The sequence below is a fragment of the Vulpes vulpes genome, chromosome 4 (assembly GCF_048418805.1).
Source record: "Vulpes vulpes isolate BD-2025 chromosome 4, VulVul3, whole genome shotgun sequence".
NCBI lineage: Eukaryota > Metazoa > Chordata > Mammalia > Carnivora > Canidae > Vulpes > Vulpes vulpes.
Window position 1 is genome coordinate 102,305,729 of NC_132783.1, and position 24,066 is coordinate 102,329,794.

General features: G+C 41.6%; 1 protein-coding gene across 50 annotated transcripts in view; it reads right to left on the reverse strand.

Annotated features, from left to right (window-relative positions):
* Positions 1-24,066, reverse strand: part of TENM2 (teneurin transmembrane protein 2) — a 3,534,961-nt gene that overhangs the window by 56,204 nt on the left and 3,454,691 nt on the right. For 32 of the 50 annotated variants that reach the window (XM_072756643.1, XM_072756661.1, XM_072756653.1 and 29 more), the window contains 7 exons: positions 23,299-23,566; positions 17,676-17,819; positions 16,602-16,851; positions 8,704-8,724; positions 5,546-5,778; positions 3,954-4,108; positions 1,897-2,771 (listed from right to left, as the gene is read on the reverse strand). In XM_072756643.1, coding sequence (XP_072612744.1) covers positions 1,897-2,771; positions 3,954-4,108; positions 5,546-5,778; positions 8,704-8,724; positions 16,602-16,851; positions 17,676-17,819; positions 23,299-23,566 — 1,946 coding nt within the window. The remainder of the gene's footprint in view (positions 1-1,896; positions 2,772-3,953; positions 4,109-5,545; positions 5,779-8,703; positions 8,725-16,601; positions 16,852-17,675; positions 17,820-23,298; positions 23,567-24,066) is intronic. The other 18 variants (XM_072756655.1, XM_072756648.1, XM_072756646.1 and 15 more) reach the window with 1 other exon arrangement.

Consider the following 24,066-nt stretch of genomic DNA (forward strand, 5'->3'; position numbering starts at 1 on the left):
GACTATGGATGAAAATCCCTGCCTCCATGATGTGTACATGATGGACAGGGCAAAAATAAACCATGATTTAAAATACAGAGTATGTCAGATGGTAACAAGTGGTAAGGATTAAAATAAAGGAGGGAGAGAGAGAGAGTGTGTGTGTGTATGTAGGAGTGGTTGTAATTTTAAGTACAGTCCTGTGCCTTTCAGGGATGGAGACAGGCTGCTCTTTCCCAGCTGACCATGTGTAAAACTACTACAAAACAAAAGGAATCAGCCCTCTTTTTAGGAGGAACAAGAAAACCTAATGCATTTGAACTCCTATAATTGAGAATTTGTGATAATTGGATTTATCTACATTATCAAAAAAGCAGCTCTACAAGAGAGAAAAAAAATCAAGCGGTTTACATGTAACTCATGAACTTTTTAAAAAAAGCATTCTGCATATATATATATATATATATATATATATATATATATGTGTGTGTGTGTGTGTGTGTGTGTGTGTATTTTTTTTTAAATTAAACTAGGAACTCCTGGAAAATACTCCCCCAGTTAGAGCTAGCCTGTCAAGATGCACCTAAGCCCGAGCTTCTTTATTATGGTCTCTAAGAAGTCAGGCCTAATTCAGACTGGCCTCCTGAGAGTGACACTGTTTTGTCCTCAATCATGTCAGCCAACAAATTATCCCTGAAATACACTTGGATCTTTAGGAGGAACTGCTAGCGGGAAATGTGATAATCTAGGAGGTATTTGGGTTATAGTATAGTTTTAACCTAAGTTGGTGCGAGAGCTAAAGATGGCACTCAGACGGTGCCTTCAGGGACAGAGTCACTGACTGGTAAAGTGTGATCAAGTCCCAGTGCCCTGAAGGATGCTAGGATGCTTCAGAAATCTGAGAAAGACAGCTTTGCCCAAAGAAAAAAAGAGAGCAAGGGAAAGCAATTCTGCAATACAGGAAATTTCCAGCAGGTGGCAACAGCTTCCTTTTCATTCTCCCAAACCCATTTGCCTACCAACTGGAAGTGAACATTCCTGGACTTAGGAGTTATCAACAATGGGTCTTCTGTTCTCTCTCTCATCCCCCATTCCCTCTGCAACAACGCCTCCCCACCTTACTAAGTTCTCAGCCAGCAGCAGCACCTAGACAGAAAGCAAGCAAGGACTCCAAACGCAAGCTTAATCAGATCCTTCACCATCAAGGAGGGTCAGATACTTGCAAATTCCATCAGTCTCAGCGGTGACTGAGGGAATCACCCTTAGCAATTTTCCCCAGCCAGCATCCCACTGGTTAATACTGGCAGCAGTGACAGGCAGTGTGACCAAGTGCTGCCTGCAGGAATGATAGAAAACAGCTTTTTGGCAAAACAAACAGCAGGACTATTAAGTATGAGATAATTGTTAGGGGAAATATGGCCAGCTCTCACATCTTTTAATATACCTAGCACTTTATCTCTATTGATCTGCTTCTGCTAAGAAGGAAATTCAGAGTTTATCTACCTGTCTGTGCAATCAAGTGTGTTGCTGGACCTACTGGCAAATTACAGGAGTCCCACCAGGATCTTGCCTTTTAGATTCTAATTTCCGCACCCATGGCAAACATGAATAATCAGCAAAGTTAATGAGCACTTGCTCTCCCAGGTGCCGTGCATGTCCAATATCCTGAAACTGGAAGGGCAAGCAGGCAAAAGGAATCACCAGCCCCTGTAAGGAGGATGTTCAATATCAGAGACCCAATAGTGCAAATCACTCAGGAGTCAGGGAGAGAGGGGACATGAATATCCTGAGGCTACAAGTTGACTTTTAAGTCAGGAAGACAATGTGACTAAATAATTCCAAAAGCTACGTGGACAGCCAATCCTGCTGCCAGCTAGGGTAGGGTGATGTTGAGAAATACTTTACAAATGTACTTACTCATAGAAGGTTGTCCATCCTGTTTCATCACTCTTGGTAGCTAGAAGGCCAGTGTTCCCATCATAGGTCATGAGACCAAGCTCCAGGTTCTGTGTGGATACGACTTTGAGACCTCCGTTGGTGCCCACTGTGAGGGTGATGATCTGGTTGTCAGGCATGAGCAGGTGGCGGGGCATGCCACTACTGTCCCGACGGATCTTCAGGGAATTCCCATTATTGTCAATCAATTCAGTGACATCATTATCGGCACTATAAGTGAAATTGTACAAGTACTCCCCTGTCACCAGGCTCACAGTGTACTGGTGGATGCCATCGGCATTGAAAACATACAACTCCTGTTCTCCAGGGGATGCAGCCTCATACTGGTTGAAAGCATTAAGAACAGGCTTGTTTTTGCTGACCGCCCTGATCCGAATATTTCCCAGGTCTGCGATGTAGATGGTTCCATCTGGAGCTACAGCTAAGGATGACGGGGAATTCAAGATGGCATCAGTTGCATAGGCGTCATCTCCTGAGTAGCAGTTGCAGTTGACATCGTTTTTGCAGTCACAGTCTGAGGCAGCACCAGCTAAAAGGCAGATCTCCCCATTGGTTGTTACTTGGCGTAGACGGTTAATCTTCTTCTCATCCGTCTCGGTGATATAGAGGACTCCAGTGTGAGAAATGGCAATGGCACTGGCTGACTCCAGAGCAGAGTGAATGGCTAGTTTGCTGAGTGAGTAGTCAATTCCAGGAACCTGGCAGTGCATGGGGCGTCCCGCGATGATGCTGACTTGGTGATTCTCAGTGATTCGAAGGATGACGTTGTTCTCAAGAACATACAGGGAGTTGTCCATGGGGTTGACGGCAAGGTCTGTTGGCCACTCCAGGCGAACCTGTGGATGACATGGCATCAAATTAAAGAGCAGCCTCTAATATGCCCAACATTTAACTGGAGGGCATGTATATCGGTCTTATGCAGCTGGGGAAAAAAGACTTTTTACCCACACTGTATGAGAAGTGCCCATTATCAAACCACTTGCCTACTGCCCATGTCGAGTGTACACAATGAAGAAGAGGCCATGTAGCAAGCATCTGTTATATCATTTGCTGTGGCTACAGTAGGTCACCAGCTCTACCCATGATGCTTTTCTCAGCCCCAGATGATTGGAACAAGGTCAGAGTCATCATGTACAGTTGTATAGGTAATTCACTGCACAAGGGGCTAATGTAATCCATCCCATCCTCTGCTCACTAAAGAGGCTATGTTCATTTAGAGGCAGCACTTTTTATCTAATGCACAGAAGGAGCCATGCTGTTTGGAAGGTGGCCCTGACCCAAGGGCCACCAATGCACAGGTCGGCTACTGAACTACGAGTTGAGCATTTGCTTGATGAACTGGACCTTCTCCGCAAAACTGAAGCAACAATCTCAGTGGCAAGTTGTCAGTTTGCTGTGGAATCTGAGATGAAATTAATGAGGTAGACTGAACGTGGAACAGGCCCTTATAGGAAGGGCAAACATATAACATCCAGTTTCTCCTGCTATACATTTGGGTGAGCCTCTATTTTCTGCCCCCAAAGGAGCCCATACTAAAGGAATATCACTTGAAGGAATATTGTAGATGGCTCTGCTTTAGTTTACTACTGCACAAAGTAAAGGTTTATATAGTGAGGATGCAATCATTTCAGATTAACAGGGAAGCTCTGATTGACATATAACACAGTATAGTTCATTCTCAAACCTGCAATAATGATGGGTAAGAGAGGTAATTACACAGTAACTCCTACCCTGTAATCTGCCACGGCTGGAGTGTGTTACCAGCTCCACTTTCTGAGCAGAACTCCCTCCTTCCCCCTCCACAGCTCTCCTTTTTCTCTTGCACTCTCTCTCATTCCTATCTGACATTTCTCATTCCATCTTGCTGTCTACTTCATCTCAAGCCTTCTTCAAACAAACCTGTAATCCATATCTATATCTCTTCCTCCCACTTCACTTTCAACCCAAACAGGCTTGCAGGTGAGACTTCAGGCCAAGAACCAGAGGTGGCATAGTAATGAGAAATAAGAAAGTCCCACCTGGGCTACATCCATGCTGGAGTCACAGCTCAGTGGCCGGACAGCAGTGAGGTCATTGGAGCCCAGCAAGGTAGAGATGATTCCATTCTGGTCGACCTTCCGGATCATGGTGGCATCGACAAAGTACATGAGCCCATTCTTGTCTACTGCAATACCTGATTAAGATAAACAGTGGCAGTATGTCTCTTGGCAAGGAGTAGGGCTTATAGGACGGTGTAGGTGGGGATGCCCTATTGGACATTATCTTTCTTGATCTTCTTGGACCAGGGACCTCACTGGATGGATTAGTAGTCTTAGAGCAGTGGCTCTCAACCTTTAAAGGTAACACCCTTTCTCATGAGTACTGTGCTGAGACCTGCATAATTCCTGGGGTGCTGGCTGTATTACCACCCAATTGAAGAATGAACTTTGGGCTGCAAATGAACCAAGGCTGCAAATGAATGACTGGGGAAATAACTTGGCATCTGCTCTCTTCAGAAAAGAAGTTATTTCCCAAGTTCATTGCTTGAAAAATTATTGGTAGTAAATTACTTGAATACCCTTCACAACTAATTACAACAATGAGGTGGAGAAACAGTGATTCTTGTAGTCATAGACTCCCAATTCAAAATATATCCTCCAGGAAACATTCCCAATTAAGCCTTGACTCCACTCGGTATGCCCTGGGGGAACACCTGTGCTAGCACTCTCCTGGTAAGATGTATGCAGTGGCTTCTATTTCGTTGGCCCGTTCACCCTCGTGCCCAAGCCCAAGGCTCCTCATCCTTAATTCATACTGTCAGATCCTTCAGTGGTAGCTAAAAATACTAATAAGAATTGGGCCATCAAAAGACCAATCGGTCTTTAACCCTACGTATCCTTGGTCCTTTTCTAAATTTTTTTTTTTTAATTTTTATTTATTTATGATAGTCATACAGAGAGAAAGAGAGAGGCAAAGACACAGGCGGAGGGAGAAGCAGGCTCCATGCACCGGGAGCCCGACGTGGGATTCGATCCCGGGTCTCCAGGATCGCGCCCTGGGCCAAAGGCAGGCGCCAAACCGCTGCGCCACCCAGGGATCCCCCTTGGTCCTTTTCAAACAGAGATCCATTGGTTCTGAGAACACTTCCCCTCCCCCCAATCCCAGATCCTTGGAAATTATACCCATTCTTAACTGTTATCATTTATTGGGCACTCAGAAAATGTCAGGGATTGTGCTTAAGACTACACACACTATTGTCTAACATGAACATCTGAGAGTGGTTGGAGGCTCCCACTGGGCTCTGTTCTGTCTCCAGCCCACACAGTTGGCACTCTGGCTCATGGAGCTAATGTTTCCCTCTGACTATGACTGGCAACAGTCAGAAATCTCCAGGAGCAACCCACCCCATTTTCCATTTGTTGTCTATGTGGGTGATGAAGTTTACCTTGGATAAACACATTTTTTTTTTTTTAAACACCCACACACCAAAGAAACCTATCAGAGTTAAACCATTGTAGGGAAAGCTGTATTTGGGACTGCCTGGGCTTAGTTCACTTCCAGTTAAGAAGAAAGCCAAGCTTGTGGCAAGCTTCTTCTGGGGGAAGGGGCTTTCTTCCTTTGTAGCCTTTACCTCGAGGGCTCATCAGGGTGGCATCCACAGCCTTCCCTCCATCTCCACAGCGGGCTTCATCAAAGGGCAAACATTGCTCTCCAGTCCCTGCCACCACTTCTGAATTCCCAGCCAGGTCCTTAGCACCGCTCAAAGACTTGACTCGGTAGATTCGCCGACTGTTGGTGTCAGACACATAGAGAGAGCCGGACACGGGGTCTACTGCCAAATAGTACTTGTGTGCTGGGTTGTTGCTTTAGAAGAAGCACAAAGAGAAATGAGAAGGGGGCTATGCAGCTGGTCTACTTGATCAAAGAGGTGACAAAAATCCTGCAAGACTCTAACCATTTCTAGTGTCTTTCCACTTTATTGAACTGGAAAGAATCTAACATAACAGCTGAGTGTTCCAACATATCATGGCTCTTAGCTAGTGACTTTTAATTGGACCTAAGCTTCTCAAGCTATGCAGAGAGTTTATCATTTCAATCGTACTAAAACACCACTGCTTCATTTAGCTGGTACAAAAGGTCCCACTCTGGTCCTGCTTTGGTGTTTGTGTTTGTGTGTATCAATCTTTATTTCCCCCTATGGGTTTGATATGTTTCTCAAGTGGGATTGAGGAACACTTCCATGAGACAAGGTTTTCTTTTTAGTTCATGCTTCCTCAATGCCTCCAGGGTACCATTAGATCATTAAGACTGGGGGGTTCCCTGAGAGACCACCAATCCTCAGCCTCACATCTTTTCCACTATTTCTCAGTGTGGATATGAATAAAGTTGGCTTTTGGAGGAGGGGGGAGGGTAAATTTGATGTCTAGCTGGTATCACACCCAGAATCTGGATTACTGAGGGAGGAGATACAGTTTTCATATTTTGAGTAATAGTGAGGTCACAGATGTGGACCAAGATTTGCCAGGGCCCTAAGCCACACTAGGAGAGAAATACCCTAGTATGAGAGAAATGTAATTGAAAGGCACTAAGCCTCAGAGACCTGGACCTCTTTCTCTGCCGTGCATCTAGCTACCCTATATGTTGCTGATTAGGACAGGACTAAGACATGGGAAACTCTAAACTCAACACTGGCTGACCCAGCTAGTGACCTGAGCTAAGTCTTTTGGCCATTCTGGGTCATAGATTGCTTATTTGGATAATGAAGAAATCAGATAATTGCTCATGCCCTTTTGGCTCAAAGCCTACAGTTTCTTCCCTTTGCAGTGTCTGTTACTTGTTGGAGGTTGAGACCAGAATAGGTGCTTATGCTATTCCTATACTGGTTGTTACAATCACTGCCTCTAGGATACCTCTACTGAATGCCTCTCTGCCCTAGTGTGGTAGATAAGGTTTTGATGCCACATGCCAAAAATGAGCACAGGCCTCTTGTTTTTCAGTTATTTTTCCATTGTAGTTTGGAATTACGGGAGGAAAAGGGATGGGAGAGGTGAAGGAAAAGTGAGGGTGACAATAGTGTTGGATGCATTTGTCCTGTAGACATTAACTGCTAAATTACTAATTAAAACACCCCCATTTGGGTTCTTCCCTGATTTAAGGAAGAAAAGAACTAGGAAGCTATTTTAGGAACAATTTGTGAATCGAGACCATCTTTAATTCCACTTTCTCCTCAGGTTGCTATTAAGACACATAATTGAACTAGAAGTCAAGGTCTTTCTAAAATTCCAGCCTAGATAACTAGTTTAAAAGAGTAGGCTACCAAGGTTCTTTTTCTTTCCTTCCTTCCTTCTTCTTCTTCTTTTTTTTTTTTTTTGGCTATTAAGTCTTTAGAGAATATCCACATATGCAAAACAAATTAGGGCAGAAAGGGAAAACTTCATGCCATTTTTTAATTAGATGCTGTACTTTGTTACTGAATGAATAGTAGCTGGCGTGATCAACAGAAGGATCAGGGCACTGCACATCTGTGCCTATCTATGAGCAAGATAATTAATTCTGGACTTTCTAGGGAACCCGATTCAGAGAGGCTTTTCAAAAATTCTGGTAGAAGAGCAGACTTTTGAGGGTATGTGGGGTCAGTTCTTGCTGGGGTCTTATTCTTCCCCCATGGTGTCATATTTATTCCCACCAAGATTCTTGAAGACTCTCAGGTAGATGGACAGCCATGCTTCCACATATGTGGCTCTGGTGAAGGTCAAATGGGGTATGTGAGTTTGAATGGGGGGGTGTCCTTCCAGGGCATTGTTACCTTTTTTTATTTGACTCAGTCTATAAGCAGCTAGTTTGGGAGTACTGGTGGAAGAGGCCAAGAGCTCATATGCATAGCTTTTCTACTGACTTTGATGATCTTGTACAACTTGTCTCTACTCTATGTCTAATTCTCACATAACATCAGGAAGAAGCCCCTTTCATGTTTCATTTCAAGAAGTAAGAAGAAGCATTCCCTGGAATATTAAAATATGTTTTCTTTTTCTCTCTTCTTCCAAATAAAAGGGTCACTTTTCTTCCATTTTAGTGCAACCTCGGGCAACCTGGAGTTTTTCCTAACTTTGTAATGGGAAGCTCCCCAGAGCCCTATGCGTAACTATGCATGCCTGTTCTACACTATATATGTGAATTATACCAATATGGTTTTAAATGATAACCTGGAGCAGTTGAATGACAAAGGTTATTTAGACAAAAAGTACTTGGTTTATACCCTTCATACTACTTAAAAGTGATTTAACTCCATGAAAATTCCCAATGCATCTGACTGTTGGATTTGTTCTGACCAGCAGATTGGCAATTAACTTGTTTTTTTTCTTAAATGACCATATATCCAGGGGAAAAAATATTAATGAGTTGAAAATGAGTTTTTGACCCGTTTCCAGTTCATTAAAGCTTTTGTGAACCCAGTCCAGCATTTACAAAAGCCAGAAGTTTGCCTCAACTGTTTAGCCCAATTATGGACCGCACTGAGCAGTCGGGATAAAAGTTCGCTGAGGGTTCATTATCTTGCACTTGCATCTCCCGGAAATTCTAATTACTGTCAGCTTATTTGGTTGCTTTTTGACTGCATTTCATAATTGCTAAAGCTTATCATATCCACAACACACAATTAGCACATAAAAAAGTTACTATATTTGGTACATAAAAATACACAACATTACACAAGGAGCACAAAACAAAAAGCAAACACAAGGAAGCAAACGAACCATATCAAATTATACGGGAAAGAGTTTTTTGTCTTACCTATGTTTAAACTCTTTATTTCTTTATAGAAAGAAAACAGAAGGAAAAAGAACAAACAGTTAGCTGAAGAATTGATGATAAAGCAAACACAACATTTTCATTTCTTGTATAAAAGGGCCCAAAAAGGCAGTCTTTTTTTTTCCCTTCTAGCTGACAGCTCCTGGCTCAACTACTTGGGAAGTACCTCTGATTTTGGACTCCTCCAGGCCACTGAAAAATCTAGACAAGAATGCTTGAATTCTCTGACCAGCTTTGTGACTGTCACATCACACAGGTGGCAACAGGTGAAACAGGTCTTCTGGCTAATGAAAGGATGGCAAAGAGGTTACCTCCTGAGTACCAATACCTATTGACTAGTAATGGCTGCTAGGAGGGCAGGAGAGGGATTCTGAAGCCCAATATAAGATCAGCAGTAAAGAGTGCTGTGACTCATTTGTAATGTCTGTCTTGGGTGTGGGAGGGAACCTGGTGCCACCTGTGCCATTTATTTGCCTTTGGTGCATTACAGGGTAGAGTCAATACCACCCGAGAAAGCCTTTTCCCAAATCCATCTGCAGTTTGGCAAACATTCTGTTGAACCCTGAGAGTCTCAACCATTTCCTATCCCTGCCCTATGACACCTTCTGTCTCCCTATCTCATTTTGCATATGTGGGACCCCAAGTATGCATTCTTTCTTACAGATAACACCCATACATGAAATTCATGGGTATTAATATTCTCTCATAATTGGAGCCAAAGATTTCAGTTACCATTCATTTTTTTGAAAACTGGTAAAAGTTTTGCTGGTTTTTTTTTTTTTTTTGGAACAAAAATACATCATGTCAATTTCAACAGGAAAGTGGCTAAGAAGTTAATAACATTAGGGCAAAGAGAACAGAGTCTAAGGCCTCAATAAAGAGGACTGCTTCTCATTCCTGAGGCTTCTAGGCCATAGTGGAAGGAGTTCCTAACCCGTCTTTCCCTTTTGGCTGAGGGAGGAAGCTTCAGGGAAGGGACATAGAGGGCTCAATGCCACGATTCCCGCTTAGGTGCAGCCCAGGCCTCTGCCAGGGGCCATGATTAGTAGTGGGTTTGCACAGGGATTACATTTTTATATTTTATTCCAACGTGTTAGTTTTCGTTAAAAAAAAAAAAAAGTTAATTAAATGATGCTGATAACTCCTGAGCTCTGACTGACATGGTGCAATTTAAGATTCATTCTGCAAAGCCTGGTGTGTCAGGGTGGCAGCCGGGAATTCTCGCGTCTATTTTATATTGCTTAATGAAAGTGAAATGTTATCTGCCACCAGTGGTAGTCATATTTGGCTCTTAATTATTGCAATATCAATTCCAGTTTTTTAGTCAAGATTTTGTGAAAAGACTGGATGGGATTTGGGTCTGCAGACCTGACCTACTTCTTTCCTAAGAACATCTGCTTTAAGTTGATTAATATAATATCTATGCTGGGGAAAGAAGAAGGGCAGGAGTAGGGGACCAAGTCACAGAGGGCACAGTCCAAATGATCATATGGATATGAGCTGTGGAGAAAGGCTGAGGTCACTGCTACTCCAGTCCAGGACCATTGGCAGGGTGGGTGCTTAGCAGCCAACAACCCAAAACAATGGCATTGAGTCAGTCTATGTAGATTAGCACTGGTGCCTTACTTACAAAGGACAGGGCTAGGTTTTGTCTATGGCTCAATAATGCAAATCCTTTAGGCGCAGCCTTTGAAGGCAAAGTAATGTTTTGGATTCAAGAATCGAGATGGCTCAGCTTTGTACACTGTGAAGGTTCAATGATTCCTCAGTGGGGCCTTCAGGGCCTCTCTAAGCATGCTCGGTTTATCATGCAGAACCCTCATCAGGCTGTCTTGTGATTTATGCACGTGTATTTGTCTTCCTCACTTTGTTGTGAATGGAGCAAGTAAATATAGACATGACATACTCCTCTCCATAGTGCTGATTCTTAGTAGGCAGCCCCGGAGAGAGTAAGGACTGGGAAAATCGGTTCTTGAGTGACAAAAGGAAAGAATGAGGCTGCTTCTCTTAGTGCTGGGCAGATCATGGCTTGGACTTGTTCCAATCCCTCATGTTCTGCTCAGAATCACAAAGCTGCAATCAGTTGAGACTACTGCCTCTTTCCTTTCCAGCTCTCTCCAGAGTAGGGTGGAATTGGAGTGGTCATGGTTTTCCGTTTGAGTTTTAATAAAAGAGAAGTTAGTTGGGATAAATTTAGTTTACTCATAGGGGGACATGCTTATATAGCTGAGGAGTCCTTTCACTGTCTAGTTAGAGTATTGCTAGTGCTTCTGGCATAGGAGGGGCTTTTAGGTATACTCCCACCTCATTGTGCAGATTTACCGAGCATTATTACTGGAAGTGTAATGCCCAATGTCACCAAATGGATGTGGTGTGGCTTGCTCTGAGTGGGCCTCTAGATCATTCTGTTGCTGTTATGGCCTCCACAACTTGAGAGACATGGAACCAAGGACAAATTCCAACAAAAGGCAGGACACCGGTCTGTGTCTCCTTTAACTGGAGCAATGTATCTTGAGCCCCCAGTGTGCACCAGGCACTGCCCTAGGCATCAAGGGGCAAAAGATGCCAAAGGTACCTGCTCTATAGAAGCTCACACACTAGTGCCCTAAAAGACTTACACAGAATATTTTACTATTACCAGGACTTCAATGACAAGCTGGTTAATGAATATCAACTCAAAGGCTATTTATTCACTGTGCAAGGAAACCTGAAATACCCAGAAATACTATGAAAGAAGCTTGATAAGGTTTTCTTAAATTTTAGGACTCTAACAATTTTTACGACATCACCAGTAATCCAGTTGTGAACATGAAACAACATTTACTAATTTATCAATAATCTGAAACAGATTTTGACTATATTTGTCCTAGAGGGAAGAGAATATTGCTCTATTCTTTCTATAGATGACATTACAAAATCACTGTCGTATTAAAAGATGATCGAAGAGTATGCAGCCAAAAAGTGTAGGAAAACAAGTATCATGGAAGTGTAATAATAGTAGTTAATGAATAAAAAAATTTAGGTAATTTATCTGGATTTTGTGATGTTTGTACTAGCTGTCAGCTTTTCAAAATTTGTAATTTGTTTTGGTTTCTTTCTCATCCTGAATAATATTCAGTTTCATTCTGAAATTATTTAAGATTCAGGCCCAACTTGGACCTTAAAAAGATAGTTCTGAAAACAGTACCAAGAAGTGCCCAAATTTTATGGGGATATTGTTGCTATTGTTATTTTAGGAAGGGATGCTGTGTTACATTTTGTCTCTTGACCTTGGTGTTTATACCCTGACCACACAGGGAAAGCATTTTCTCTGTAACTAGAGCCATATAGTCCTCCCTCACCTTCTCTACTGGTATTAAGCAGGATCTGTTCTCATGGACATTCTCAGGCAAAGCTTTGGTGAAGCTTTCTTCCAACTTCTGCTCCCCTTGCCCTCCTTCCTAATCTCCCACTCTCCTGTGGCTCTTTCCTCTCCAGCACTAACACGCCTAGACTGGACAATTCTCTTCCCTGAAGGCCTTCCCTGAAGCAATGTTGCTGTTGCCCTACTTCAACAGCACCATCAGAATCTCAGCAGGGGATGTGTTGTTGTTGTTGTTGTTTATTGGAATTCAATTTGCCAACATACAGCATAACACCCAGTGCTAGGGGATGTGTTTTAGTGTGTGTGTGTGTAGTATTTTATATTTGAAAAATAATTTTTTTTTAGAATTCAAACATTATGGCAAGTGTGAGATTCTTATGTTTAGCACAAGAGGCCAATTTAGAAAAGGCAGAGAGGCACCATCCCATACCTTACAATTTATTGCCTTATATTGGGATCCAATCCCTAAGATGTCCTCAAATTGAGGAGGAAGGAAAGATTTTCCTATGACAGAAATTCATTCTAGGATGTTAGGGACTGACAAATGTACTCTATAAAGCTTGAGTTTTCCAAGGATCACCTGGAGAGGGTGTAGTTTTAAGAAAGGAAATGGGCTGCAAAGGGTGGGATATCAGATTTTTGAGGAAGTGGGTGTTGAAAATGTCTTGAATGCTGGTGGAACTGAAGCATAGAAATTTTACCTAAGTAGAAGACTCTTTTTAACATTGGAAGTCTTCCAAGTGTGTAGAACTCTGCCCTTGTATGTTTTGGACCGGCAAAGAAAGGAGGAAGAGAGGACATAGTGAAGGAACTATGGGAGCATTTATATATAATTCTGATTCAGAGGCTCAGCTCTGAGGTGGGTAAGTGAGATCGGGATGGGCACTGACTTCTGAAACGAAATCATTCAGCTGCCAACTCACAATGGAGAAAAGACATAACAGGTCTCTTGCCCCTCCTCCCTCCCTCTGCTGGTTACTGTTTTGAAGAGAGGGGATTGACAGCCCTTTGTTTTCAGGTATGTAGTGGGAAGAAAAGAAAAATCAAACCAGTGTTCTTGTAAAAGCTTAACTTCTAATCGTCTCTGGATACCTGGCTGATGAAAGCAAGAATGAGTCAAGGGTGGTTAAAAAGTTTAAAAAACCAAACCAAACCATGCCACACAGCTGTTGAAGGAAATTGGTAGTTATACTTCCTCCAGCTGTCCTTCATGTCACCATGTAGGTGTGGTGTGGCTTGCTCCATGTGGGCCCTTAGCTCCTATCATTAACATTGTGGCCTCTACGACTTGAGACACCTGGAATAAAGGAGAAATTCCAACAAAAGGCAGACTGGTCTGTGTCTCCTTTAACTCAAGCAATGTGTCTTAAGCCCCTGGTGTGGACCAGGCACTGCCCTGGGCATTGAGGGGCAAAGATAGCAAAGGTGTCTGCACTACTGAAGTTCAAACATGGAAATAACTGAAAAACAAGGCAGTAAATAGAGCCAACTTTGGCGGAAAACTAGAGTTTAAGTGATCCAGAGGAAGGTGAGTATTATTTCTGCTAGGGAGGTCAGGCTTCATGGAAGAGGGGGACCTTCAAAATAAGCTTTAAAGATGGACACGAAGAGGCATATCAGATAAAGTATTTAAGTAGAGGGAGTAGCATGAATCTTTTGGAGCTGGGAATATAGCAGGCAAATGCTGATTTGGCTCTGGGCACCTAGAGCCGTGACAAAGAAGTAAGGGCCAGACATGGCCACCCGCTTTTTTTTTGTAAAAAAAAAAAAAAAAAAAAGATGTAGGACGCTTGAGTGGCTCAGTGGTTGAGGACCTGACTTTGGCTCAGGGCGTGATCCTGGAGGCCTGGGATCAAGTCCCACATTGGGCTCCCTGCACAGAGCCTGCTTCTCCCTCTGCCTGTGTCTCTGCCTGCCTCTCTCTCTCTCTCTCATGAATAAATAAATAAAATCTTAAAAAAAGAGATGCAACTTTTATGGAAAGGCAGAATGCTACCTTCACCTCCTTCCCCGCCCCCTTCCATGGCTCTCCACTGCCCACAGGATTCCTAAGAAGACTACTCTCCTAGGATAAAAAGGGAAATAAACATCTTGAGAAGAGGATCTAGTTGGGGAGCTCTAGAAAATGTTGTTTGCCTGATTATCAATTTGACAGCTTGAGAACTATCTAGCCTTTTGTATTTTGTCTCTTCCTCCTCTCATTGTTCATCTTTTGATTATTATAAGCACCCAGTCTACCTCATGGCCTCCCCTTCTTTATTTCTATGCTAGGTGGTTGTTGGTTCTTCTAGAACACTCAGCCTGAATTATCTCTCCTTGCCCAGTGCCCATCTGTCACCCTCACATGGGTACTCTTTGAGTCTGTGTTTCATCCCCTTCTAGACCCTTAGAGCCCAGCACATGCTTGACTCAGATCATGCTCAGTAAATGCCCACTGGATCACTAATTCTGTTACCTTCTTTGGGTGGAGCTGAGGTTTTCTCCCTCCACCCTTCTCATCCCTTCCAGTGCTTGGCATAGTATCAGCTCCCAGGAATACTCAGCAGCACTAGCTGATGCTTCATTCACTGATCTTTCTCATAGAAGGGGCCACTAAAAGGCAAATGCAACCTGTGGCTTCCTCTAAGTCCTTTGTGTGGTAGCTGAGGCTACTTCAAAAGGCACTACCACCTACTCGGTTCCTCAGGTCAAAAATCCTAGTCATCACCCTTTTTTTTTTTTCTTTTCTCCATTTCTTACACCTGATCCATCAATAATTCCCATAACATTTACTTTGAAAATATCTCCCAGTTGGAATACTTCCTTATCTTTCCTCCTCCCCACCTTAGTCTACACCCAAATCCTGGCCAACTGTTACAGCTTCCCTATGGGTTTCTCTGCCTCCACTTTTGTTCCCCTACAGTCCATTCATTAACACAATGGCTAAAATAATCTTTTTTAAAAAAAGATTTTATTTATTCATGAGAGACACAGAGAGAGGCAGAGACACAGGCAGAGGGAGAAGCAGGCTCCCTACAGGAAGTGTAATGTGGGACTTGGTCCCAGGACCCTGGGATCATGACCGGAGCCAAAGGCAGATGCTCAACCACTGAACCACCCAGGTGTCCCCAAAAATAATCTTTTAAAAAGGCAAATTAGATCATGTCAACTGCATTCCACTTCCTACTTCAACCTCTAGTAGCTGTCCATTGTAGCAAGAATATAATTTACACTTTGTAACAAGGTCAGTGAAACACTGAAGTTTTGTGACTTTCCTGGCCTCCTATGAGACACTTTATCCTGAGCTCACTACCCTCCTCCAGCCTTATTGGGCTTCTATCCTTTAAATAAACCAGATTATCTGGTGATATAAAGGCTTTTGCACAACCTCTCTTTGCCTCAAATACTTTTCCTCAGATCTTCACATGGCTGACCTCATCATTCAAGTGGCATCTCAAATGTCATAGTATGAAATGTTTCTCTACTTTATCTTATGTAGCTTCCTTATCCCTCCCAATATCTACCACAGTCCCTAATTTTTACCCCATTATGTTTTCCTTAAAGCTATTATTATTACTATTTTAATTTGTCCGCATGATTTGAAGTTCCCTGTCAGACCACAAAAACACCTAGGGCTTTGCCTGTTCCCTCTCATCCTCTCCTCCCTTAGCAGATAGTCCCTGGCACACAGTATACATTCACCAAGTATTTTATCCCTTATGTATAGGGGATAGACTTCATTTCTCCCTCCACTTACAGATCTAGGTTTGAGGGCTTGGAATCAGCTTTCCTGGGAAGAGGGTTTACAAGAACTTTTGTCCAAACAGGGGAATCTGAACTTCAGATTCAGTAGCAAGCAATGACCAGGAGGCATCTACCAGCCGTGGCCAGAAGTTACCTGGCAAGGCCTATGCAACACTTCTAAGTCATATCCTAGTGAATGGGCAAAGATCCAAAGAATTTATAGAAAAGTAGTGCATAGAGGCACTCAATAGAATCACTTGAATTAGTAAATGAACATTAGTGGTTCTCAAACTCTGACATATATCACCATCTTCTACAGAGCTCGTCAAAGAGAAAAGATGCCTTGGTTCTTCTCTAGACTTACTGAATCAGTGCCTCTGAGGTGGGCTCTAGGTATCTGTATTTTTAAGAAGAGTCACTTTTGAAACCGCTGAAACAGAAGAACAGCTTGAAGTTGTGGTTCTTTGCTTCTTTGGTATGTATCAGATTCTTGTGTGGAGGTTCTACAAAACACAGCTGCTCAGGTCCCACCCCAAGCACTATGACTTAAAAATTTCACCCTTGTTTTTGTCAGGTGTTAACAATTTTATCAAATATGTGTGTGGTGTTTTTATAGATTCAAAAAGCATTTTCCCAATCTTTATTTGATTCTGGGCCTAGGTTTCGAAGCTTAGCCCATTATATGGAATATGTGTTCTCTCAAGAACTCTCAATGCATCCATCATTTACCCAGCGAAGCTTGGTAGCAATGGGAGCAACAGAGCAAAGGAAGGTTTGCTGTGTGGCTACTTACCTTAACTCCAAAATGCTGGTCACATTTCGCGAGGGAAAGATACGCCGGATGTAATTGAAGTCTCCAACGAAGAGGCTCCCATCAATTCCAACAGCCAGAGCTACTGGGGCCAGCAGCTTGTTGCCTTCTGCAAGGCCATTGCAACTGGGACAGGAAATGCTTCTGCGGCGGCCATTGCCCATGATGCTGGTGATGATGGCAGGCTGCTGGGTCAGGAACTGGTTCTCCCCAGTGCCCTTGTGTAGGATTCCTGGGAGGAAGGAAATGAGGGTAGTCACTGTAACCCTCTGGGGAGGATACTTCTATGGGCTTATGGAGGGTGAGGGGCAGTGGTAGAGAGAAGAGAAACAGTAGGAAACTTTGACCTTTTGGGAATTCCCCTATGACCTCAGGAGGCTGAGAGAGTTGTAATGGGGCACTGACCCCAAAGGCTAAGATATCATTTGTAGGGATAACTGAAGAAGAATTGTGAGGTACACTAAGGCGGACAGTCTGGAAAAAACAGCTCAACATTCTTTGACATTTGAAAGGAGAAGGTGGAGGGACACTGGGTGTCTCAGTCAGTTATGTATCCAACTCTTCATTTAGGCTCAGGTCATGATCTCAGGGTTTTGAGCTCGAGCCCCATGTTGGGCTCCCCACTCAGCTTGGAGGCTGCTTAAGATTCTTTCTTTCCCTCTCCCCATGCTTGAGCATGCTTGCTTGCTCTCAAATAAATAAATACATCTTTAAAAAAAATGAATGAGGTGCCTCAGTGGCTCAGTCAGTTAAGTATCTGCCTTTGGCTCAGACCATGATCCCAGGATCCTGGGATTGAGCCTCACACTGGGCTTCCTGCTCAGTGGGGAGTCTGCTTCTTCCCCTGCCCCTCTCCCTGCTCATGCTCACTCTCTAATAAATAAATAAAACCTTTTAAAAAAATAAAAGAAGGTGAAAAAAACCTATGAGTATTTTGGACATTTGATGAAAAATGCTGAGGGAAGAAGAGAGGCTACCACTTAAATGTCAAGACTGCAGAGAAGGTTCTAGAGGAGAGACCAGGCTGTATTTGGGAAAGGAAATGTGCCTACATACCACTTTTAACATTGAGGATGTGATGTTTGTCCAGAGACCAGCCACCGAGGTTGGAAGGGTCCAGCTCGAATCCTTGAAGGAGGGCTGTCCTTTTTTCCCATAGGATTAGACTGGGGCAGGTCTCATATTCAAACCCAACAGAAACTGAAAGATAAAAGTGGGTGGGGCAGAGTGAAGAACAGAGTTTCCTTGTTTACTCCTGAGCTTTCCAGCTGGAATGAGAAACACATGTTCATGGTAATACAGATTCCTTTCCAGAAACTCACTCAAGGAGGCGGGTTGATTGCTTTTCTCCTTGTGATTCCACACAATATTAAATTCAGATTTCAAGCTGAACTCAGCCTTGAAACTTTACACAGTAGTACTCTGTGGGGATAGAAAGACTTTTCCAATGAACAGCTGGCTTTCAAAAATGACCCTAGTGATGTGGAAGGAGGAAAAGAATCATTTAAAAATGAAATACAACTCTCCTTTAGAGATGGACAGGAGACTGTTTCTCTCAGCCTGCTGTTCATGGCATGCATTTATTATACTCTGTTATTTATTTTCACTCACTAGGAAGAAGGCCCATGGAAGCATGGTGGCTCATTTATAAGGAGATTGTGGAGGCAACAGCTTGTGTAAGTTAAGGCTCTTTGTATGATCACTCAGGATTCCAGAGAGTGCCAGGAGAGGCAGGCATGGGGACAAAGCCTGCCAATTATGTGACAATTCAGTGGGGGAACAGAATCCAAAGACTGTAAAAATCCTGCATTTGCCACATGGACAAATGGGAGAGGGAGGTGGGAGAAGAGGGACTTCAGTTCTAACTCTGCTCCAGCTCGCATTTCCTCATGGCTCTGTTTTCCCCGTGTGTAACACAGAGCAAGTGAAACCTCCATTTCTCAGGGAGATGTGGTAAGGATAAATGAGATAAAATGCCAAGATGCCATACATTTTTAATTGCAGCATTGCTTTAGAAATATGAGGCCCTGTTATTATTTGTATTCGTACTACATTAAATTCTTAACTACGTGTGTCACCTTTGGGGATTCTCCACAGCTTCTTTTAAATCCTGAGATATAGGAGCATCGATATGAATGGAAGATACATTTTTTTATTAAAAAAAAAACCCACATATATTTCCTAACTTGTCCTCTGAAAATTCCAAGAAACAATAGCCGACCTAGTAGCAGAGAGAATTGTTAGTGCCTGGCTTGTGGCCTTGACGTATTATTTCTCATTAAAAGGAAATCAGGCAGGGCTCCTTGAAGAAATGGCTGGAGCAAGAAATGCATAAGATGAGACTAGGCCATTTTATCATATGAGATAGCAAGGAAGAAATCAAAATCTACTAGGGTTATGTCAAAAGAATATGGGAGTCAGCTTGATGAGTGTTCCACTGACCACAGATGGGACAATTTGACCTTTAGTAGAGATAATAACTTCAATGGATTGAAACATACTAGGTACATTTTATTCTATGAGTTCATAATGGTATTAGAAAATTAATTTTCCACCATTAGAGGATGTTAGAGGACCAATTTATTATACTGAAAATAGTAAATAAAGGGAAATAATTGAGCATTTGTCCCTTTTTTCTTATTTGAACTATACCTCAAATAACTAAGTAGTTAATGAGAAAATATATAAAAGTATTCTAGCTAATAAATGGAGAAGCAATGACAAAATTAAAATGTGACTTTGCAATCCCTAATGACCTAATGGATCTAGGCAATGAGCACCAATGGCTACTGAAATTACAAAAGGATAAACAAGATGACATTAGGTGCCTCTGATGGCAGATGAAAGTACCAACTAACCAGTTGTCCTGATTAAAAAGAAAAATTGGAAAACAAGGTATCTAAGAATAAATTTAAATAAGGAGGTGAAAGACCTATATGCTGAAAACTGTAAGAGACATTGATGGAAGAAACAGAAGACATGAATAAATGGAAAGATATTCTGTGTTCATGGATTAGAGTTATTATCATCATTAAAATGTCCACACTATCCAAAGTAATCTATGGGCTCAATGCAATTCCTAACAAAATTCCAAGGGCACAGAATAGAAACACAAAAATAGAACAATTTAAAAATGTTTATGAAACTGCAAAAGACTCCAAGTAGCCAAAGCTATTTTGAGAAAGAACAAAGCTAGAGGCATCACACTCCCTAATTTCAAACTATATTACAAAACTATAGTAATCAAAACAGTATGGGGTGGGCAAAAAAACAGACACATAGATCAGTAGAACAAAATAACCCAGAAATAAATCCACATACATATGGTCAATTAATTCATAACAAAGGAACCAAGAATATACGATGGGGAAAAGACAGTCCCCTCAATAAATGGTGTCAGGGAAACTGGATGGTGCATGAAAAAGAATGAAACTGGACCACTATATTGCAGCATACACAAAAATTAACACAAAACGGATTAAAGACTTGAATGTAAGACCTGAAAGCATAAAACTCCTAGAAGAAAACATAGTTGGTAACCCCTTGACATCAGTCTTTTTTTTTTATGGTGAAAAAATTTATATTTAGATTTATAGCCAGCTGGACTCAGTTTAGATGATCCCAATTTTGTTGGCAACATCCAAAGCATCATAGGAGCCAGTCGAACATATGCTTTCTTCTCTCCATCAGGCCTGATCAAGGTGTTAACCTTGGCCACATCAACCTTGACATCAGTCTTACCAATGACTTTTTGATCTGACACCAAAAAGCACAGGCAACAAAAGCAAACATAAACAAGTGGGACTGTATCAAACTAAAAATCTTCTGTGCAACAAAGGAAGCCATCCACAAAATGAAAAAGCAACCTATTGAATGGGAAAAATAGTTGCAAATCACATATTTGATAAGGGGTAAATATTTAAAACATATAAAGAACTTGTACAACTCAGTAATGAAAAGGCAAACAGCCCAATTAAAAAAAGGGCAGAGGATCTGAATAGACAGTTTTTCAACGAAGACATACAGAAGGCCAACAGGTTCGTGAAAAGATGTTCAACATTACTAATCGTCAGGAACATGCAAATCAAAATCACAGTGAGATATCACCTCACACCTGCTAGAATGGCTACTATCAAAACACAAGAAATTACAAGTACTGAAAGAGATGTAAAGGGAACCCTCATGCATTGTTGGTGAGAATGTAAATTGATGTAGCCACTGTGGAACATAGTACGGAGGTTCCTAAAAAAATATTACAAATAGAACTATACCATATGACCCAGCAATTTCACTTCTGTTCATTGAAGTGCAATTTCGTCATGTTCATTGCGGCATTATTTACAATAGCCAAGATATGGAAACAACCTAAGCATCTATTAGCGGCTGAATGGATGAAAAAGATGTGTGTGTGTGAGATATTATTCAGCCATAAAGATATGAAATTTTGCCATTTGCGATAACATGGATTGACCTTGAAGGCATTATTATGTTAAGTAGATAAGTTAGAGAAAGACAAATACACTATGATTTCACTCCTATGTAGAATCTTTAAAAAATAAAATAAAACAAAATTCATGGATACAGACACAGATTGGTTTGTTGCCAGAGGCAGGGGGTGGGAGATGAAAGAAATGGGTGAGCGAAGTAAAGGTACAAACTTCCAGTTATAAAATAAACAAGTATTGGGGATATAATGTATGGCATAGCAACTATGGTTAATGATACTGTATTGGATTTTGTAAATTGTTAAGAGTAGATCTTAAGGGTTCTCATCATAAGAAAAAAATTTTATAACTATGTATGTAATGGATGTCAACTAGACTTGTTGTGATCCTTGGATAATATATACAAATATAGAATCATTATGTTGTATATTGGAATCTAATATAATGTATATCAATTACACCTTAATAAAAAAATAGTTGATATAGATTTTTAAAAAATCAAACTTGAATGTTAGAAAGACTCAAGATTCCACTCTGAGTTTACAAGAGATCTAGAACAACGCAGTATGTTAAAGAGCCACAGAAATGCAATCAGACTATTGGAAATTCTGTAACAATGCAGCAAACAATGCAATTGGTGCAAAATAAAATATAGAATTAAAAAAAAAAAAGGCTAGAGATGGAAGAGAAAACAACAGATTACAGAACTATGAGAAGTCAAAATTGCAAAAGGTGGATCTTATTTGGATTCTGATTCAAACAAAGCACTAATATTTTATGATATTCATAACAATTGAAATGTTGAATGGGCTATTTGAAGATATATTAATAATGAATCATTTAAAAATTATGATAATGGTTGGCATGTTTTTGAAGTATTTTTTAGAGATACATTGTGAAATATTATGGATAAATAATATGGATAAAATGATGTAATATCTGAGACTTGCTTCAGAAAAACATCAAGAGTAAGGAGGTGGATGAAAGAATGGAAAAACCAGTAATCATCATGACTTGCCAGAAGCTAGATGCATGGGAATGCATTATAATCTTCCGACTACTTTTTGATATTGGATATTGTTTTGATATTGGTAAGTCTAGCATAATATTTGATTAGCTACTTTATATTAATGCACTAGTTACTTCAATAACTTATTACTATCTTTATTAAGTTAATAACTCCACTTGCCAATGAAGCAGACTACTAGGGCCATATCCTGAGCATGTGTAACCTCCTAGGTAAGTGAATTTAGATACTTATTTACCATTTCCCTCCTGTCCCATCTACACAATGGGGGTTATGAGAGTGTTTCCTTGATAAGGTTATTGAGAGGTTACCCACGACAAAGGAGTTAGGATAGTGCCCTGCACAAAGGGAAAGTCTGATAAACACTGGCTACCAATTACAATGAAGATTTCTAAGTTTGTTGGTTTCTTATTTTCGTAACTTATTATAGTTCTGGGAAATCACAAACCTAGTGGTGAAGAAAATACAAGATTCTAGATTTTAATTAATCCCACACAGCTCTCTATGAGTAGGAAAAGATACTTGGTAGGTTGATACTAATCCACAGCTCACAATTCTTCAGAGACTGATAACCAACAGACCCTTCTCTAATGGTAGTGTTTCATCAGTGGGCAAGCCTCTGATTCCCTCAAAGGCACAGCCTGAAGCACAGCATGTGGCTTTCACATCCCCTCCAGCTCTATTTTCTGATTCTCACAGTGCATCCTGTGCCATTTGCAAGTGCTCTCTGGGAACATCATTTAGCCTCTGTCCACCTTTTTCCTCTATCTCAAATGTTCTCCTTGTCCATACATTCCAGCACACTTGGCCTTTTCTTTGTCCTTCAGACACACCTGATTTTTCTTGCTTTTTATGCCAGTGTGATTTTCACATGGCTCCTTCTTGTCACTCAAGCCCCAGCTGAAGTGTCCCCTGCCGAGAAGCCTTCCCTGAATGCCCACCCACAGTTGCTTTTTCTTCACAGTAAATATCACTTATTTTTACTTTCACATTAGCACTTATCACTGCTTGATATTTTCTTGTCCAGTCTGGACCCCCCCACCCCACTAGTATAGAAGGTCCATGAAACAGGACTCTTGTCTACCTTACTGACCACTGCGTTTCTCTCTACAAGGATAGTGCTTGGCACATAGTAGGAACTCAATAATGATCGAATTAATGCATGACTAAATTCTAGAGTCAATAAGGAGTTGAAACCGAAACATACCAACAGCGTCAGAGAGTCCATATACCCTCTGGCCATATGCATCTGTCTTATCCCAGATGAAGGTATAGGCCAGGTTGGGAGAGGCCTGGAATGACTTCTGGAAGAGGTGTCCCTCTACAGCTACCATCAGGTGAACCTTGATAAGGTTCAGGGGCACTGTGGACTGGGTCATGGTGATCTTCAACAGAGACTTATAGCCTGCGGTTCTGGAGCTCAGATAGCGAAGCTTCACGTTGGAACCAGGGAGCTCAATTTCTTCATGAAGAACCTGGAGAGTAAACACATGGTAGACATGCTGCATCCAATGAACTCTGGGCAAGTGGGTTGCTTGCAAATCTGAGGTTGCCTGTCTGCTGCCACTCTCACCAAAGCATCATGCCTTATGTGGGGCGCAAGAACCACTTCCTATGACTGAGAGAGAGAGAGAAAAAAACCCACAACCAAACTTTATCCTTCACCATGGAGTGAAGGGGCTGAGGTTATGATTTTTGGATTAATAATTATTCCTGGACACTGTTGTGTTTCTTTTTAAAAACCACACTGTTGGCAAAAGATGTAAATAAGAACAGCAGGCTTTATTGCTAGCTGCATGTAAGGAGGCCACAAGAGGCTGTAATTATATGAACCTGCAACTTCCAGTGACAATTGGTATAAAGCAACAGGGAGGCAATAATGTAATATGCCCTCTGTCCTAACACTGATGTAGATCATTAAAGTGCCTCTTATCATGTATCTCTGTGACTAACAGGAATAAAAAGCAATTTGCAG